The 20640-nt window shown below is 41.5% G+C and overlaps 1 protein-coding gene across 1 annotated transcript; it reads left to right on the top strand.

Moving 5' to 3' along the window:
• Nucleotides 1-6394: 6394 nt before the first annotated feature.
• On the top strand, nucleotides 6395-15108 carry LOC144531846 (lysozyme C-like). Its single transcript, XM_078272171.1, has 4 exons — nucleotides 6395-6521; nucleotides 12259-12417; nucleotides 14877-14955; nucleotides 15042-15108. Exons 1-4 carry the CDS (start codon nucleotides 6395-6397, stop codon nucleotides 15106-15108), a joined length of 432 nt encoding a protein of 143 aa, XP_078128297.1.
• Nucleotides 15109-20640: the final 5532 nt, after the last annotated feature.

The raw sequence follows: 20640 nt of genomic DNA, 5'->3' as shown, positions 1-20640 counted from the left end.
GGAGGGGGTCTGCGGTCTCAGAGAATTAGGGGATTTATTTTATTCATGTTTTTAACCACACTTTGCTTAGATCTAACAGTTCACGATTAGATACAAATTTATCAGCGAATTCCAGTAGGGTACTCGAGACATGTGTACGTGTACATTTTGAAAATGGCTGAGCTTTCAATCCTTTCAGTTAACATCGGGGGGCTAAACGGGCTGATCAAACAAGCTAAATTCCTGGAATATTTAAGAAGGAAGAACATAGACATGGCGCTTATTCAAGAGTCACATTTACGTAAAAGATGTAAATCATCTACAAAATAAATACTTCAAGGTTGCTGCCTCATCTAGTGACGACGCCACAACCAAGGGCTCCATTGTGTTGCTGTCGCGGAAATGCGCGCTTACCACCAAAAGTAGTAAAGACCTATCAGGCAGGATATCTTATATATGTACCACGTTAAGGAGTAGGAAAATAGCCTTTGTATCGGTATACGCACCGTCTACATATGATGAAAGTTTCTTCCCGCGCCTAACCAATGAATTGCTTTCTCTCAATGAATATTCACTAATTATGGGGGGAGACATGAATGCGGTACTAGATTTAAATCAGGATAGATCAGTGTTCAATCACACAAAAGCCCAGAAACACAGACATGTTTAAAGCAGTTGTGGAATCCCACCATCTTACAGACATATGGAGGATGCACAACCCTACTAGCAAGGATTACACCTACACCTCCACACATCACCTCCCCCACTCCCGCATTGATTATATTTTGTGCTCCAGTGAGCTTAAGGCAAATGTTCCACACGATACCAATACAACCAACAATTCTTTCTGATCACGATGCGCTGATAACCCCATTCCGTTGTGATATGTTAGGAGAAAGATCTAGGAGGTGGCAATTTATTAACTCCCTTCTCCAGAACACAGCCTTTGATGCAAAATTTAGAGCCAGACTGGCTGAATTTATATCAATCAACACCGACTCAGTTTCTGAGCCTGCACATACCTGGCAGGCAACTAAAGGATTTATTAGGGATTTCACATCTTCCTTTGCGGTCAACTTGAAGAGGAAAAGAGAGGCATCCTTGCCTCTCTTTGTGGAGTTGGAAGAACGCTGTAAATCTTTAGAGCAGTCTCTTAAGACGTGTTTTTCTAAATCTACACATACTCTTCTAGTCACAAGTCGAACAGAGATGCACAGAGTGAGGCAACATTATTATTTTTATCGGCTGTAAACAAGCGAATTGCTAGCTCAGAAATTAAAACAAAGCGAATCCAGAGCTACTATCAACAGCATCCGCTCAGACCGAGGTATCTCAACAAATCCTAAGGATATCAGCACCACTTTTCAATCCTTCTATTCAAAGTTGTATGAGTCCTCCTGCAACTCAGATCCGACACAGTGCCACGAGTTCCTAAAAGAACTAAACCTGCCTCTTCTTGACCCAGAGGAGGCAGAAGAACTGGATTAACCTATAACGTTAGAGGAACTTAAATCAGCATTAAAAACAGTTAAAAAAAAAAAACTTCTACAGTACTTTGACATATTAGGACCTACCATCTCAATCTAGCCACTGTCGAACTGTCCAAAGTCATTCCCATAGTTAAGTTGTTAAGACATCGTACTGGCAGACTTTGTACAACAATGGCAAACCACTTGGCGAAGAAACTGGCCAGTAATGCGCAAATTACTCTGAATGATAAGTTTGCCATTGTTGAAAAAATGACTGCTCTCAGTGTGGCAACGCTTGTGGACCCCAGGTAAAGTACTCTAAATGATACATTTGGCATCGTCGGAAAAATGACTGCTCTCAGTGTGGAAATTCTTTTGGACCCCTAGGTACAAGGAGATGGAGTTCTGCAGTGCAAACTCGTCTCAGGCTGCAGTGGAGAGACTCACCAGGGAATGTGCAAACATCATTCCACCACCATCGCCATCATCCTCACGGGAGTTTTCAGAGCAGGAGGACAATCTCTGGGGCCTGCTTGACAGCCACGTTGGCACGCAACGTGTTTCTAACGCAACAGCCAGTGCCATTGCAGAGGTCCAGAGGTAAATTGTTGTGATTGGTGGTTTCCCTACAGACAAATAATTGTATTTTCCTTCTGCTTATAGGTCACGTGTGTCAAACTCAAGGCCCATGGGCCGAACCCGATGGCTAAGGAACCTTTTTGCTGAGTTTTGTAGGGCTTTATGTCAACAAAAGCAACAACAAAAATGTCAAAAAGCGACAAAAAAAAAAAAAAAAAAAAAAAAGAAGACTAAAATGTTGGGGAAAACCACAAAAAAGAAGGAAAAAGCAACAAAAGTGGGGGACAATGCTGCAAAAACGACGAAAAAAAGCGACAAATGTTGAAAAATGCGACATGCAGTAATACAGTCGAAGATATTTTCACTTTAAAAAAAAAAAGCAAGTCAAACTCTAAATGTCTGGCCCTTGATGTGATTCTCATTTTCCAGTGTGGCTCTTAGTGAAAGTGAGTTTGACACCCCTGTTATAGGTATTTGAAAGACACATTTGCCTAGGTCAGAGGACCCCATAAATACTGGAAAAGACACCAACTTGTTTTTCCAAATGTTTTTAAAATAGCCATGCGCCATCTGTGCACTCCAGCATCCTCAGTGCCATGTGAGAGGGTCTTCTCCAAGGCTGGGGAAGTAGTCAGCAGCCGACGAAACCGCCTCAAACCGAGCACCGTAGAACACATTTTGTTTCTCAATAAAAATCTGGAAAGAAAACCAAGTATACAATAAGCATTCACAATCCCCGTTACTGCACAAGCACCTTCCCCAAACCTCCTTTGTACACAAGCACTTACGCACAAACGACCTCTTGTATATTCCACATAGACCTGTAGCACAAGCACTTTCCACAAACCCTTTATATGCTTTCTGAATTGTAGCAACCCCGTCTATAGCCTATGCTGCAACTGCATTCTATATTGGGCTACTGCTCAAAACATGTTGCCACGTGTCTAGGTTACTCAGCAATAATTGTTGTAAAATAACTTTGTTGCAACAATTAGAGGAATAAACTAGACAAGTGTTTTTCACACAGCTATAATAAAGCGTGATACACCTGCTCCACATGTAACGGTAGTAGGAATCATACCTGAGTCATCAGATCGGCAGCCCATAGCGTTGCCTTTCCTCCAATGTAGACTATGTTGCGAGACGAGATGAAATCAAAAAAGGCATGTGTAGTAGGCTAAGCCTTCATAAGCTTTGCTTCATGTCGCTGCGTGCTTACCAATGGCCGTTAGAATTCACTGGAACATCACGGGTTTATGAGTGTGGCTTGCAATTTATTTGATTAGCCTATTAATGGAAATTTGCCTACTTATATACACCTGTACGTAATTCTACATAGCAGTAGAAGGTGGCTTTGTTGCTGTTAAGGTTTTGTATTTTGTTCTGTTTCCTGTTTTATATTGAAGTCTGTTTTTCTCCCTTGTCTCGTTTTACTTCCTGCCTTGTGTTTCCTGTCTGATTGTTCTGCCCAGCCCTAATGTGTTTCACCTGTTCCTGATCCCTTGTGTCACCTGTCCCTTGTTACCTCGTTACCCTGTGTATTTCATCTCTGTGCTTTCTTTGTCTCGTGTCGGCTCATTGTCGGTGTTGGTACATTGTGTTTCGGGTTCAGTGTCTTACGTCTTGTCTTGTGTTCTGCCATCTTGCCTTTGTTTGGATTATTTGTTTTGTTTGCCTACCTCTGGACACTTTTTGTTGTGAGTTTTGTTCATTAAATTCCTTCAACTCTGCATTTGGGTCCTAGCCTCGCCATTATTCCTGACAGATCCTGACAGTTGCTGCAGTTTATTGAATCCATATTTAGCCTAACATACTTACATTCAAATCCTGATCAGAGTAGTTTACAGTATTATGTTATATTCAAACAAAGCTTTATATTTTTAATGAAATCATGTCATGCCATATGCATGTGTCCATTCTGTCTCTCCTATGTTTACGTTGTCAGATTCGTTTGGCTGTGTCGAGTTCATAGCTGCTTTCATTTCTGCTGACCACCAGATGTCACGTGTTGTCTTCGATGCTTTGATGCTTCGGATCATTTTGCGATACAATCAGGAAGAAGCTTCAGAGGCTTCACAAGGCTTTGTTCGCCCATCAGTCACTTAGACGCAAAAACATAGGAAAATAGGGTCCAGGTTGAAAAAAACAGTAGTTACCCTTTAATTATGCACATCATTTAAGTCTGAATACAATTTAAAAGGATGAGTTATACAATATTTCTTTTTAAAAACATGTTTATTTCTGCAGTAAAGTAGGGGTCTATGGATTAAATGGACTCCCCTTTGAAGCTAGCCTCAGGTGACCAACATAACTTTACAACCCCAAACCGTGCACCTGCCAACGATCAAGCGCACGGCCCGTTGCCCGTTTAACAAAGAACAACCAAAACAATATCTCCCAGCCCAGGGTCCTGTCTCTGAGGTGTGTGGCAGTCATCAGAAAGTCCAGCACGCTACTACATCTAAAGGGAGAGTGTAATTAGTACAACAATCAGCTGAGACAATTAACTCACCTGGAACTGCTCTCATGATCCATCCCCACACCTGTGTCTCTACTGCAGCTGATTGCCGACCACGCCCACCTCCACAGTGTACATGGACACAATTTTCCCTTCTTTTTTTTTTGTGACGCTCGGCACGAATTTGTAACCAATGTATTTCAACTGGAAGCATCTTTCGTGTCTGCGCCATGCAGTTTTTCTGTCAGTAGTGACTGCAGCAGAGGAGCTGTATCGCTTTGTTGTTTTTGGTATTTTTATGACTAAAACCTCTACATTAATCAACATTTATTCCCTAGATGTTGTCATGGTTTTATTTCTTCTTCTATTGTTTACGTTATTATGTCGGTCTTACCAGTGAAATAAATCTACGAGTGTAGGCATATCCCAAAATGCAATGCGGCCATTCATATCATAATTAGACAGTAAGCAGGCAGCTCTGTAACGCCAATATTCCTTCAATTTACATATTTATTGAAGTCATTTTGTCATCAGCAACCAATGGACTAAGTACTCAGTTTTACCAGTAATTTGAGCACCATGGTAAGACAAAGATCCTCTATTCTAAAGCTGCATTTCAAGCAGCGCAAATGGGATGAAATGGTTCACACTTCCTGTCTCCTAAATGGAAGTTTGTTTTGTTTTTCACAACAACAGACAACGTCAAAATACACCAAATGCTAATTTGTCAAACAAGCCATTATGCTGTATTTAACACTGTGACTGTGAGGTTTTTTTTAAAGCACATTTCTGCAACAAGTTAATTTAATTTAATTGCTTTACATAAAACAGTATTTATTTATAAGCATGTTTTATTATAAAAATAATAATTATTTTCTTTCGGATGCACTTAGCTGTAATTACTACGTCACTTCCTAAGAATCCCGGCCGGTTGGCGACACGTTAGCATGGTGCTGATTTTACTAGAAGAACTACCATTCCCACGGTTGCTGGTGACAATATCAATAAACGTGTAGATTGAAGAAATATTGGCATTACAGAGCTGCCTGCTCGCTTGCATTTTGGGATATGCCTAAATGTGCTCATAGCTTCGTAGTGTTCTGTCTTACAGCATACTGTATTATTTAACTTGTAATATCAACATAATATTAAAATAAAGAAATAAAAACAAAGACAATATTGTGAATTAATGTTGATTTTTATTGTAGCGGATATAGGTTTTCAAAAATATAAATAAAAGAAGCAGTATAGCTTCCCTGGTAATAAGACATAATATTGTTAAAATAAAGAAATAAAAACAATGATAACATCTAGTGAATGAATGTTTATTAAAGCAGCAGTTATAGTCCTAACAATACCAACAACAAAAAAAGTGATACAGTTCCTCTGCTGCAGTCCAGACTGACAGAACAAAATAGGTAGTGCAGACATGATAGATGTTTCCAATTGATATAGGCCTACATTGGTTTAAAATGTGTGTCCATGTACATGAATCAATAGACCGTGAGACTGGGTTGCGAGTGGGGGGGGGGGGGGGATGTATTTATGCTGTGAGCTGTTCATTTTGTGTTTTGTTTAAAAAAAATAAAAACTGTTAATCACAAACATTTTCATTTGCAAATGAATTTGTGCCAGAGCTCTACCTGGACTTCACCTTGTCCTTCAGTCACACTGATAACAACAAACAATAAAAAAAAATTAAAAAAAAACATCTGCTCAAAGTTCAAACTGAGTGAAAAGTGGAATTTCCACCTCTTTCAACAGGTTTGTTGGAATTGGATGACATTCTAAGAAAACAAGGAGTTTGTGTTTGAATAAAGGAGCCACAGGGGTGTCAGCTGAGCTGAGAGACTATTAAAGGACATTTAGCAGCAGCTGTGGAACCATTCATTCCAGCAGACAGTCCATCATGAGGTGTCTTGTGTTTCTGCTCTTCGTGGCATTGGCCAGCGCCAAGAACTACCAGCGCTGTGAATGGGCCCGAGTGCTGAAGAATTATGGGATGAACAACTACCTCGGCATAAGCCTGGCTGACTGTGAGTATGTATGTGAGCCTGTCCGTCTGCAGATATGTTGTCTGGAGCAGAAAATATTCCTCATTTACATGCATCTTTATTATTATGGTGCTAAATAACACCAGTTTTAAGGGCTAGGGCTCGAGCCCTTTCCCAATTCCCAGTTTGTGCATCCCTGATTCTGCCCCTCGATTCCTTTTCTTTCGTCGTAGTCCCGCCCACAGTAAGTAAGTAAGTAAGTAAAGCGACGTCAATTAAATATGATTTAACACACTATTATTAATGCCTGGATTGGATCTTCATCTGAATCTGCGCGTAGGCTTAAAATCATCCACCCTCTACCCACCTGGATGAATTATTTTAGAGACCTGCATGGATACTTCGCTGCCCCTCTACAGTTCCTGTAGGCTAAGTCGCTTTTTAAATGATGTATTGTATTAATGCACGAGTGTTTTCTATAACTATTTACTTTAGTGATTGGTGAGGCTGCTTTCAGTAATTGTTAACGTTTCCATGCCCACAGTAATGTCATTGCAGCTGATATCTTGCGACATTTAAGCAGCAGAACTTACTGTAGTTATAAACTTGACACAGGAAACAACTAGACCTTTTAGCTTCTGAAATAATCATAAGCTGTTGTTTCTCCGGCGTCTCTCTGGGACTGACAGCAGCTCTGCTTTGTACATATTTTAAAGAACGTTAATATTTTCATCGGAAATTGTGTTATTTCACCCACATGCTATTAATCAGAATGTTAATTTATATGATCACGGGGGCCGCGGATATAATCTCTCTCTCTCTCTCTTTCCTTTGTTTTCATGCTACGGGTAAAAAGACTTCCGCAGAGGATACATTGGTGTGTCCTCTATTATAGCTCGTACGGGGAGCTTCCTCGCTCCTCAATGTGCATCATTTTAGGAATTGGGATGTCCGTCAAGATGGCGTGCTGAAAACCGATTTCCAGGTCACAAGTCGGAAGCTCAAGGAGTCGAAGAGGCACAAATTTGAGAATTGGGAAAGGCCCATTGTTTGCCAATGATTTCTCGATTCGATTACATTTCCTTCACTATATCAATTAAGTTAGGGAAATTTCAGCTACAATACCAATTTTGCTTGGATATAAAAGAGATTCTCAGAGATTCAATTCAATTCAATTTTATTCATAGTGTCAAATCATAACAAGAGTTATCTCGAGACACTTTACAGATAGAGTAGGTCTAGACCACACTCTGTAATTTACAAAGCCCCAACTATTACAGTGATTGCCTCAAGAGCAAGCATTAGCGGTAGCTATTGCGACAGTGGCAAGGAAAAACTCCCTTTTAGGAAGAAACCTGGGACAGACCAAGACCCAGTCTCTTGGTAGGCGGTGTCTGACGGCACCGGTTGGGGGTGTGATGAACAGTGGCAATAATAGTCATAATAAAGATAGTGGAACAGTGACCACAATGGTAGTCGTAGTAGTTCATGTCATACTAGGGCACAGCAGGGCGTTATGGGGTGTAGTGTGGCACAGTAGAGCATGGGTGGACGCGGCAGGACGCAGCAGGATGCAGCCGGACACTGCAGGGAATCACAGAGTGTAGCTTGGTGTAGTAGGTCCACAGCGACAGCTGCACCCAAGACCCAGGTCTTGGTGCCACCCTATTCCAAGGCGATATTCTGGGTGAAGAAGAAACATAAGGACTCCGGGGAGTAAACTCCCCAGAGCTAGGTTAGTAACAAGCATTTCTGGGACTATGATGGATACAAAAGGAAACAAGTGAAAGAGAGAAGAGAGAGCAGCTCATTGTGTCATTGGAAGGAAGGAACTTCCCCAGCAGTCTAGAGTTATAATAGCATAACTAAGAGAGGCAGGCTAAAGAGAGGTGCCGGATCGGGCTTGAACTCTCCCCTGCCGGAACAGGCTGTACTCGCCTGCCTCCCTCTACTCTCACTATATTATTGTTTATATGATAGATAAATCTGATGACAATGAAGAGAAGCAGGTGGGCCGGGTTAGGCGGACATTGCAACTCCTCATTCCCTAACTATAAGCTTTATCAAAGAGGATGGTTTTCAGTTTATTCTTAAATGGGGTGATGGTGTCTGCCCCCCAAACCCAAATTCGGAGCTGGTTCCACAGGAGAGGAGCCTGGTAGCTGAAGGCTTTGGCTCCCATTCTACTTTTAGAGACTCTAGGAACCACAAGTGGCTCTGAGTTCTGGGAGTGCAGTGCTCTAGTGGGATAATAAGGTACTAAGAGCTCCTCAAGATATGATGGTGCTTGACCATTTAGAGCTTTGTAGGTCAGGAGAAGGATTTTAAATTCAATCCTGAAAAGGAAGCCAATGCAAAGAACCTAATACAGGAGAAATATGATCTCTTTTCTTAGTTCTTGTCAGAACACGCGCTGCAGCATTCTGGATCAGCTGGAGAGTCTTAAGGAACTTATTTGAGCAACCTGATAGTAAAGAATTACAGTAGTCCAGCCTGGAAGTAACGACTGCATGGACTAGTTTTTCAGCATCGTTTTGAAATAGGATGTTCCTGATTTTGGCAATGTTACGAAGATGGAAAAAGCCTGTTCTTGAGGTTTGTTTTAAGTGGGCGTTAAAGGATAAATCCTGATCAAAAATAACTCCTAGATTTCTGGCAGTAGTGCTGGAGGCCAGGGCAATACCATCTAGGGTAGCTATATCTTTAGATAAAGTTCGGAGGTGCTTGAGTCCCAGCACAATAACTTCAGTTTTGTTTGAGTTTAACATCAGAAAATTGTGGGTCATCCAGGATTTTATATCTTTAATGCACGCTTGAAGTTTAGCTAACTGACCGCTTTCGTCTGGCTTAATTGACAGGTATAATTGGGTGTTGTCTGCGTAACAGTGAAAGTTAATTGAGTGTTTCCTAATAATATTGCCTAGAGGAAGCATATATAAGGAGAATAGAACTGGTCCAAGCACTGAGCCTTGAGGAACGCCATGGCTAACTCTGGCGTATTTGGTGGGTTTATCGTTAATATTAACAAATTGGGATCGCTCAGAGAAGTAAGACTTAAACCAGCTTAGTGCGATTCCTTTAATACCAACTAAATGTTCCAGTCTCTGTAACAGGATGGTATGGTCAATAGTGTTGAATGCAGCACTAAGATCCAATAAGACAAGTACGGAGACAAGTCCTTTGTCAGCAGCAGTTAGGTCATTAGTGATTTTCACCAGTGCCGTCTCTGTGCTATGATGCTTTCTAAATCCTGACTGAAAGTCCTCAAATAAACTATTGCTATGTAGAAAGTCACATAACTGATTAGCGACTACTTTCTCAAGGATCTTGGAGAGAAAGGGAAGGTTAGATATAGGTCTATAGGTGGCTAAGACCTCAGGATCGAGGGTGGGTTTTTTTCAGAATAGGTTTTATCACAGCTACTTTAAATGACTGCGGTACATAACCTGTTAATATACACATATTGATCGTGTCTAATAATGTGGTGTTTACCACGGGTAGTACTTCTTTAAGTATCCTCGTTGGAATGGGGTCTAGGAGACAGGTAGTTGGCTTACCTGAAGAAACCTTGGGTTGTTCTTATTGTCTTCTATTAGTGTTAGTAATAGTCTGATTTGGCATTTCTGAGGGCCCTCCTATAATTTTTCAGACTATCTTGCCAATCTACACGAGATTCTTCCAGTTTGATGGAGCGCCATTTACTTTCAAGTTTTCGTGAGATTTGTTTTAATTTGCGAGTTTGGGAGTTATACCAAGGCGCTAGTTTCCTTTGCATCGCCATCTTCTTTTTGATAGGAGCAACCGAGTCTAAAGTAGTCCGTAGGCAGGCCGTAGCAGCGTCTACAAAGTTATCAATTTGGGAGGGACTAAAGTTAACATAAGGGTCCTCTGTTATATTAAGGCATGACATTGAGTGAAGTACTGTTGGAATGTCTTCCTTAAATTTAGCTATAGCACTGTCAGATAGGCATCTAGTGTAGAAACTTTTATTTAATTTTGTATAGTCTGGTAGTAGGAATTCGAAAGTTATTAAAAAATGGTCTGATAATAAAGGATTCTACGGAAATACTATTAAATTGTCAATTTTGATGCCATATTCTAGCACAAGGTCGAGGGTGTGGTTAAAACAGTGCGTGGCTTTATGCACACTCTGACTAATTGAATCTGTCTGTGAGGTGTTGAATCTAGCAGTGAATTGAAAGCAATACTAAGGCTATTGCTGTCAACGTCCACATGGATATTAAAATCACCTACAATAAGTACTTTGTCTGATTGAAGGACTACACATGATAAAAAGTCAGAGAATTCAGATAAAAATTCAGAATACGGACCTGGTGCTCGGTAAACAACAACAAATATAATTGGCTGTACTGTTTTCCATGTTGGATGTTGAAGATTAAGAACAAGGCTTTCAATCGAGTTATAATTTAGTTTAGGTTTAGGATTAATTAACAGGCTTGAATCAAAAATGGCTGCAACTCCCCCTCCTCGGCCTGAGCCTCGTGGAATTTGAGTATTATTAGAGAGATCTTATTCTGTAAATTGTACAAGCAAGAAGGAACCCTCAAATATGTTTTATAATGCACCAGGTTAATGTTTACATTAATAATTACCCCCTTATGACATCCATCATGAAAAGGCATATATTAAAAGAATGTTTTCAGGATTTTATAAATCAAAATTACATCACTCAAACAAAGATCGATTTCAATTGGAGTTAATTAGTAAATATATTCTATATATACACTATTATACTCACTACATGTCACGTATACTTTTCGCACACACTGTATATGTATGCCATAAATTTGAAAAGCTTCTCGTTCCAACGAATGTAATGTAGGTTAGAAACTTCAATGTGTTTTTTCACCTTCAAAGCAAGCCATTTGTTTCCATTCATTTTGGTACATTAAGGAAATCAATTGGCAGACTCTTGCTTAAATTGTTCAATCGACAGAGTAAATTCATTTTGTATATTTGAAATTAGAATTTCCCTTGATTGCACTATGCTTTATCTCATATGTTATGTTATGTCTTGTTTTTTGCATGGATTAAACCAACATGATAAATTAGCCAGATGCTGCTAGAGCTTCATATTTAGCGTACAGAAATCCGAGTGGTGTCAATCTTTTGATCCAACTCTCACCCATTACTATGCAAAAATAACGTTCAGAAAAATTGAGTTGATGATGTCATGAACCAGCTCAAATTCACAACAAAAGAAGGGAGCCTACACATAGTTAAGGATTAAATTAAAACCAATTTAAATATGACTATAAAAAGGACAAAAGGTGTATTTCAGTTGTGTACTGAGCGCATGCGGAAAGGTGAGGGTGTGGAAAACAGAACAGAAGGCAAAAGCCAAACCCAAGCCAACCAAAAACAAACGCTGCTGGTTGCGTGGACACACAGATCTGAACTGCTCACACAAACCAGAAACAGTTTGCAGGGCTGCAGACCTGATAAGAAGGAGAAACACAGCTACTTTTAAACATTGTCAAAGACTTGGATATCAACAGGTTTTTGGATCATCGCTAAGCCGACCTTTTGAAGAAGCTGGTTGAAGGAATGAAAGAGGGACGCTCGAATTTTGCACCGCTATGTGTAAACGAGAACGTTCACTTCCATTAGCCATGTAAACAGCTTAGTCGTAATATCGTCTCTTTCCGAATAAGGGCAAAAAACTGAATATTATGTGCATGTAAACGTAGTCATTGACCTTCAGACAGGGGACGTCCAGTGTTGATCTTTTAAGGGGTCTGTTCTGTTACCTCTGCAGGGGTTTGTCTGTGCAAGTGGGAGTCGAATTACAACACTGAAGCCATCAACCACAACACAGACGGATCCACTGACTATGGCATCTTCCAGATCAACAGCCGCTGGTGGTGTACTGACGGCCTCACGCCCACGACGAACGCATGCAACATTAATTGCAAAGGTCAGTGATGAACCACCAAAACCTCAACTACCCTATTTTGCCATGTTTATGACACTAGTCCTGTTGTTTCCTGATCAAGCAGCAACTGTCATGTCTTAAAAGTGAAGCAAATGCGGATGTGGCTTTAACCTGCATTCTATCTAATTTATAATTTTATAATAATAGAAGTCTATGGGGAAACTTCTCACTTGGATCAGTTACCTTAGTAAACATTTTCCCAACGAGTGTATGGCCTCAAATGCTAGTTTCAGGTCTTCCTTAAAACAGCATGATGTCCCTTTCGGAAATTATAGTCCACATAGCATTTCAGGATGGAAGAAAAACATTCTCTGTTTTTTTGGCATTTCTTTAAACCAATCACAATCGTCTTGGGCGGCGCTAAGCACCCGACAGAGCCACGATGCTGCTGCAAAATAGCCTCGGGAAGGACCTTGTTGTTGTGTGTGTTCAAAAGTTGTTTTACTGATAATTTTCACAACACTTGAGGTCCTGGGAGATGGTAGTTCCCAAGAAGCGGAAAGACTCCACAATGTTAATTGTGGAGCCACAGAGGGTGATGGGGGGCAGAGGCTGAGTTCCTCCTGAAGTCCACAACCATCTCCACTGTCTTTAGAGCATTGAGCTCTAGGTTGTTTTGCTTGCACCACTTCACCAGGTGGTCAGCCTCCCACCTGTAGGCGGACTCGTCACCATCAGAGATGAGTCCGATGAGGGAGGTGTCATCCTCGAACTTCAGAAGCTTGACAGACTGGTGACTGGAAGTGCAGCTGTTGGTGTACAGGGAGAAGAGCAGAGGAGAAAGAACGCAGCCCTGAGGGGATCCGGTGCTGATGGTCTGTGAGTCGGAGAAGTCTTTCCCCAGCTTCACGTGCTGCTTCCTGTCAGACAGGAAGTCAGTGATCCACCTGTAGGTGGAGTCATGCACGCCTAGCTGGGAAAGTTTCTCCTGGAGCAGAGCCGGAATGATGGTGTTAAAGGCAGAGCTAAAGTCCACAAACAGGATCCTGGCGTAGGTTCCTGCGGAGTCCAGGTGCCGGAGGATGTAGTGGAGGGCCAGGTTGACTGCATCGTCTACAGACCTATTGGCTCTGTAGGCAAACTGCAGGGGGTCCAGGAGGGGGTCAGTGATGGCTTTGAGGTGAAAAAGCACAAGGCGCTCAAAGGACTTCATAACCACAGAGGTCAGGGCGACGGGTCTGAAGTCATTAAGTCCTGTGGTCCTTGGCTTCTTGGGGACAGGTATTATGGTTGACGTCTTGAAGCAGGCTGGCATGTGGCATGTCTCCAGTGAGGTGTTGAAAATGTCTGTGAACACTGGAGACAGCTGGTCAGCGCAGTGCTTCAAGCTGGATGGGGAGACAGCATCCGGTCCAGCAGCTTTCCTGGGGTTCGGTCTCCTGAACAGTCTGTTGACATCTTCCTCAGTGATGGAGAGAGTCGTCACTGAGGTGGGTGGGGCGGTGGAGGTGATGCACTGTAGCTGGAGCTGTTGGGAGGTGTCACGGGGGATGATATTGCACCAGCCGCGCCACGGCGCCTCTCAGAAGCGTGCGTGAAGCAGCTCTCCGCTCCGCTAAAGATACGCGCCAGATCTATTTTCACGTGAGCCGCGGGCCATCCGGACAGCCAGGAATGAAGTGAGCCAGCGAGAGCATCCAGTCAGTTTACCAAAACACCCCCCCAGTATCGTACACGTCTCCTCTACAACACCACGGACGAAGACAGATTCATCTTGGAGGTGGGAAAACATAATACGACATCACAGATCCCCTTTATCAGGACAACGCCAGAAAAGAAGAGGCATGGAGTTTAATTACAGGAGGGCTTGGAGTGGAAGGTAGATACTACTTTAATAAACAAGTGATTGTTCTGTAAAGTACTTGTAGAGACAATAAAAATCTGCGAGTCGGGCAGCAGGAAGCGCCGCTTCTGAGACGCTCCTGGTGTGGTATGCCACGTGATTGGACAGATCAGTCTAGCTAACTGTCTGGATTTACCCTGCAGAGATCTGAGGAGCAGTTAACCATAGTCCTCATAAATCCACCAGAGTTTAAAATTCCAATACAAAGAAAGCGGAAGTTAACGGACATCTGGGCGAAAAGAGCGCGATTCAGTGGAATTTCTGGCAATACTGGAGCAATCCCAGAAGTGGAACATCGTGGATAAAGACTATAGTCCCATTGACGATAAAGCAGGGGATGCTTTAGGAGCGTGACTACACACTGACCTGTCAATTATGATAGAGGCTTAGCGAAAGAGGACTTGTGTGGACGGGTGAATGAGAGGCTTTTGAGAAAAGCACTATATAATTGCAGTCAATTTTCTAAGTGAAGCTAATATTACTGAACTTTTGAGAGACCTGATCATTCACTCATTATGAAGCACATATTGTACTGTCACATTAATGTCCACTTTTAAAATTACTGTTCATATCCATATTGTATTTTAATTTTTCACAGAGCTTCTGACCGACAATGTCCAAGTGGCGATCGATTGTGCCAAGCGCGTCGTTAGGGATCCCAACGGCATCAGGGCCTGGTAAGATCTGATGATGATGTGACTGTTATGTGTTCACGAACCTTCACATGTGGAGAGATGGGTGATGTCCCTCTGTCTGGTTTCAGGGTGGGCTGGCGCAATCACTGCGAGAACCGCGACCTGAGCTCCTATTTGGCAGGATGTGGTCTTTAAAGAACAGGTGGAACCAGGACACTGTCATCGGCATAATACAATTCTACAATCTTTAGCTGCAGTGGATTGAATCGTTTGATCTGCCAGGAGTAAAACACAGTTAGTGAAGCTATAGGCAATTCTTATTAAACCACGCAATTCAATTCTTTACTTTCACTGTATTTAGTTTATAGTTTACATGATGTAACGGATCAAATCAGTGAAGAGAAATGTGATGATTTCAGCCTCTGTTGTTGTCTGTTGCTCATTTTAAAACCAAATTAAAATGTTGATTTCCACTAATGACAGTTATTAAATAAAAATGAATCTTAAAACAATCAAGAGGTACTTGAGGTTATTTCTTATTCTGCCATCTTTGAAACAAAGTTTTAAACTGATCTGCTGCTTTTAAACAGCTGTGCATGAAGCAGTTAAGTAGAAGACAAACTCAAATCGTGGTTCTCAGGAAGAAAACATTTGTACAAACAGATTTATTTTAAGTGGCATGAATGACATTTAAAAGAACGTCACACATTCACAAATTTTCTCTTAGGTACAAATGACTAAATTCTTGATTGGATCAGGCCTGTCATACCAGTCTTGTACAACAATGCTAACTTTGCATTAAAAGTGTCATATTTACTGAATGGCACTTAATGACAACAGTCATGAACATTCAAAAAGACTCAATGTTCATGATAGGTGTGATGTCATAGTTATGGCGGTATCATGTCAGTCTTATGCACACCCCTTCAAATAAAGTGTTACAAGTGGTATAAAGACAGGGCAGTTGAGTTTTACAACTGTATTTTTTTGGCACTTGGAGCAATGACCAACGCCATCTATTTTAGTTATATTGGAGAGAAGGCAATAACCACTTGTGTTGTAATAACTACAACACTGGCCAACTCACACCAAAACAATCCAGATTGATGAAAAGCAGTACAGGTAAAAGGAAAAATATGTATTTTTGTTTTTGGGGTGAACTGTCCCTTTAACCATTAATGATAAATAAATAAACCTGTGTTGTTTGTTAAGGCTAAGACTTAAGATTATTGTCATTTTTACTACTGATGGTTTCTCGCATTTATATTCTCAGTCTATTGAAAAGGACCATAAACTGTGAAGATGACCAACATGTCTACTTCCTACCACTGTACAAAAGTGAAGCCAAAATATATCGGATACAGGCGCCCCCATCTTGTAATTTTGGATCCAAGGTCTGTCAATCATGACATTTCACTCAGTTTTTAAAGCATCAAATAAATGAAAACCAAACTTATCAGAAAAATGTACACTTGGACAAACAGCAGCGTGATCCTAAATGACAGAAACCATCTTTGGGAAAAAGTGGGCGTTTCTCAATCTGTGTTCTTGTATGGACTTGTGTTCTTGTGTCCCTGTGAAACGTCATCTTCTGTGGCCAAAGTACTGTCCCAATACACAAGTTCGCATTTCACAAGAACAATTATACGGAAATGTTCTTGACATTGAATGACACACACACATATACACACACACGGCCATAGAGTAGCAGGCAGAGGCAGGGGGACAGCAGTATCTGACAGGGCAGAGAGATTGTTATAATATAAAGTGGTTATAGTGTTATGTTTCTGGAAGTTCATCCTTCCAGGATCGACCAGCAAGAACGTTCTCCCCAAGAACACTAGTCTGTTCTTTGCACTCTTGTGATTGAGAAACAGCGGCGCATACTTTGATTGATTATTTTGGCTGGGTATTGCGGGTGAACATGGAACGTCTGGCTCCGGCGGAGCTTTTCTGGCATGGCTGTGGAGGTTGTGGGCATTGAACCCTACTGGGCAAGTTCAGAGCTTCCATTGCTAAAGCTGCAGCGGGGAGCTGTGGTCTCTGGGTCTTAGGTGCCTCAAGGGGGCTGTAACACTCGAACACCACGGTGGACACCGGTGGTCAGGGATGCCGTCCCACTGAAAAGGGAGTTATGAGTGCATTTAGAGTAAAAATCCATTTCAATATTATTTTTTTAGTTTTGACCATAATTGGGTTCTGAAAGGGGTTTATTAACTCCCTCACACTCCATAGTCAGAAGTACAGTTTGTGCACTCTTAACTCCCAAATGTAATAGAATAGGGTTCCCCTTTCTTACCTACATTTTACACATTCATCTTGATTGTTACTATTGAATTGATGCAATGCAGAGGGGCTCATGTATGTGCACAGAATCCACTTGTACTGTGCCCACTCAGACAGATCACAACCTGGAACAGCAACACAACTCCAAACTAACCTCAGGCTGGTGAGATCCAACATGTCCGTAAAACATCTGGAGGATTCATTTAAAAATGTCTAGCAGTAAAGCAGTGTGTCAAACTCAAGGCCCGCGGGCCGAACCCAGCCCCTCGCAGATTTTGATCCGGCCCGCATATCAATTTAGGTTCCCAATCAATTTTGGCCCGCCTAGTTGTGCGCCAAACTGAAAAGACAGGAAACTGTTTTTCAGACTGCAGTTATGCAACACTTAAAACAGACTTTGGCAGATTTGCCGACTTTAAGACTCAGACATTCCCACAGAAGCAGAGATTTCATATTCAGGCTGTGAAACAGGTTGCTGTGAGTCGGCTGTGTGGTAGCCTACTTTTAAACATGTAGTCATTGTTCTGCTTGATTTGCTAAATTCTATGATGGCTAAGGAACTTTTTTGCCGAGGTTTGTAGGGCTTTATGTCAACAAAAGTAACAAAAGTCGGAAAAAAGCAACAAAAATTACGAAAAAAGCGACAAATGTTGAAAAAAGTGACATGCAGTAATACAGTCAAAGATATTTTACTTTTCACTTTAAAATAAAATAAAAAAAGCATATCAATAAAGTCTACATGTCTGGCCCTTGGTTTGATTCTCATTTTCCAGTGTGGCTCTTAGTGAAAGTGAGTTTGACACCCCTGCTGTTGGGGGTTGGCAGAACACAATATCTGTGGAGTTTAATTACTGATTAAAAGAAATAGCTTTCAATGGATTCCATTGATTAACGTCACATGGTTTGATGAGATTTTTTTAAAAATCTAAAATACAGCAGCTGTTTCTGAGGCTAATGTTGGCATTTTTATTATTTTTAAACAAAACAAACCAAAAGACAAAACTCTATTTAGATAATGGAACGGCATCATAATTTGACTGCAGTGATGAAATATTCAGCTGTGACAAGGTTGTGTGTAAAGCTTCTTTTGTATGAAAACATGCAACCGATTAAGACACAGACATAAAAAAGAGAAGCTTCTTATGTGTTATGTGGACCCCTGCTAAGTGTTGCAGGGGTGGGGAAGATTAATTGAAAGAGCATTGGATTACTTTGGATCATCTTTTACTATTTCAAAGTGCACCCACACTTTAGGTTTTCTTTTCCCAGACATTTTCCGTTAAAGATTGAAATCCCTGCCGCCAAGATGCTCCTCCATCGGTGACGGATCATGGAAAGTGAAACTTAAATCTGTCATGGGGCAGTTTGATTTATTCACGCACTTTAAAAAGATTTATTAAAAGCTTCTTTCTTTGCATATTTTTATGTACAGCATTATATTTTGATATTTATATCATAATAGGCTGAACGTATTGGGAGAAAACTGGTAGTATTATGTAAAATCCAACATTGTGCACCCCCATATAGCCAAAATGGCATGATCCTCATTTCATAATGCCTCTGCGAAGATTCAACTGTGAGATTGGCAGTCGAATTAGGCTCCTTCGCTCGACTATTCGGGGTCACCCCTAATATATTTATACACAGACACAGGGGAGACAATTGGACACAGTTGCAGCAACATTGTAGGGCAGCGGTGGCCTAACGGTTAGAGAAGCGGGAGGTCGCTGGTTCAATCCCCAGACCGGCAGGATAAAATCTGGGTGGGGAAAGTAAAAAGAGCAGCACTTGCCCCTCCCTCATTACCACCACTGAGGTGCCCTTGAGCAAGGCCCTTAACCCCAAAACCAGTGGAGCTGCTCAGTGGCCAGCAGATCAGACTGTGGTTGTACTGGGCAGCTTCCAGGTATGAATGTGGAACTGTGTGAATGTGACAGGTCGTCGTCGTTCTGGATAATAGTAATAGTAACAGTAATCACACATGGTGGGGAAGGCAGACAAAGACCAGGACGCAAAGAGACCTGAAACAAAACGATCCATATAAAACAAGAAGTAGCAAAAAACATAAAAATACGCATGAAACAAAACATGATCTTATGAACATGAAACTGTACACTCAAGTGTTGCTCTCTGTCTGTTGGATGTATTGAATAGGCAAGGCAAGGCAGCTTTATTTGTATAGCACATTTCAGCAACAGTGCAATTCAAAGTGCTAACAACTTATTGCTAACAAGCCATAGCAATTTAATCAATTAATGTATAATATAAAAATAAATAAATACATTACAGTAGCTAGCAAAGCTATATCAAGGTACAGAGATGTGTGTTTGGGTGTCAGGTGGCAAAGATGTTGTTTACACTTCCAAAAGTGCATGGTTACGTCCTAATTCAGTCATGTCTCCCTTGTGATCCGCCTCCTAATGCAGTTGAGGGAGATGTGGCTAGAAGCAGTTCTCTACAGGTGTACGGCAAGTGGTACCCCACTCTTGGCTCTTCTGAGGGCCAAGCCGTCGTCAAATACTTATGCTTGGTCAGTTGCCCTTTGTCAGATACCAACACACAAGGCCTCATTGTAAGATGACGTTAAGTATGAAGAGTGACAATGGTAGAGGCGGTGGATGGGTCAAACAACACAGGACATTCACCCAGGAGACGCTGGTTCGTGTCCCGTTCTTGTTCGGTGTGTCACTTAATTGTACATTTTTTGACCCCACTTAGGATCTTTACCTAACCCTAACTAAGTGGTTTTGCCCTGCACGTTAAAAAAAATGACACCAAAGGATCCCAACCCAGAGCGTTAAAAAGTGACACCAAGGGAGTCCTGATCAAGCGTCAGTATTTGACAAGTTGGAAGAGAGAATGTATTGTGATGGTGGAAACCAGGGGCTGATGCATAGACTCTAAGTGAAGCCAAAACATCTTGATCTCTCCCTGGTGGCTGACTGCAGTATAGGTCATAAATCCGCCCCCTCCATGTTAGTGGATGGGACATGGACCAACCAAAAGTACACCTCAAATTATTTTTTCTGAAGAGGATTTTTGTCATTTTATCTTATCACAATGTTCAAGTGTTGGTTTTCTGATAAGTTTGGTTGTTATTAGATGTTTTATGCTATAAAAAACGAGGTGATTGACAGCTGTGATTGACCGGACAGGTGTATGTGCTGGACTTGATGCTGCAGCTCCACCGCCCCATAACATGACTGGCTCCAAAATTAAAACATGGCAGCGCCTGTATCCAGGATATCTTGGCTTCACTGTTGTAGAGTGGGAGAAAGTGAGAAACATACAGAATGCACTGGGGTTTAGGTTCCCAAGTAAAGTAGATCCTGGCAGCCTTGTCTCTATCCCTGTAGTCCATGGTCATTAAGTCACAACCACTTTTGGGCGATCAAATCAAATCAATGAAGAATCTAATCACATAATTACAGTATGCCATGC

Source organism: Sander vitreus, chromosome 16, assembly GCF_031162955.1.
Source record: "Sander vitreus isolate 19-12246 chromosome 16, sanVit1, whole genome shotgun sequence".
Classification (NCBI taxonomy): domain Eukaryota; kingdom Metazoa; phylum Chordata; class Actinopteri; order Perciformes; family Percidae; genus Sander; species Sander vitreus.
Note: the sequence above shows the minus strand (reverse complement) of the source record. Positions and strands in the feature narration are given on the sequence as shown.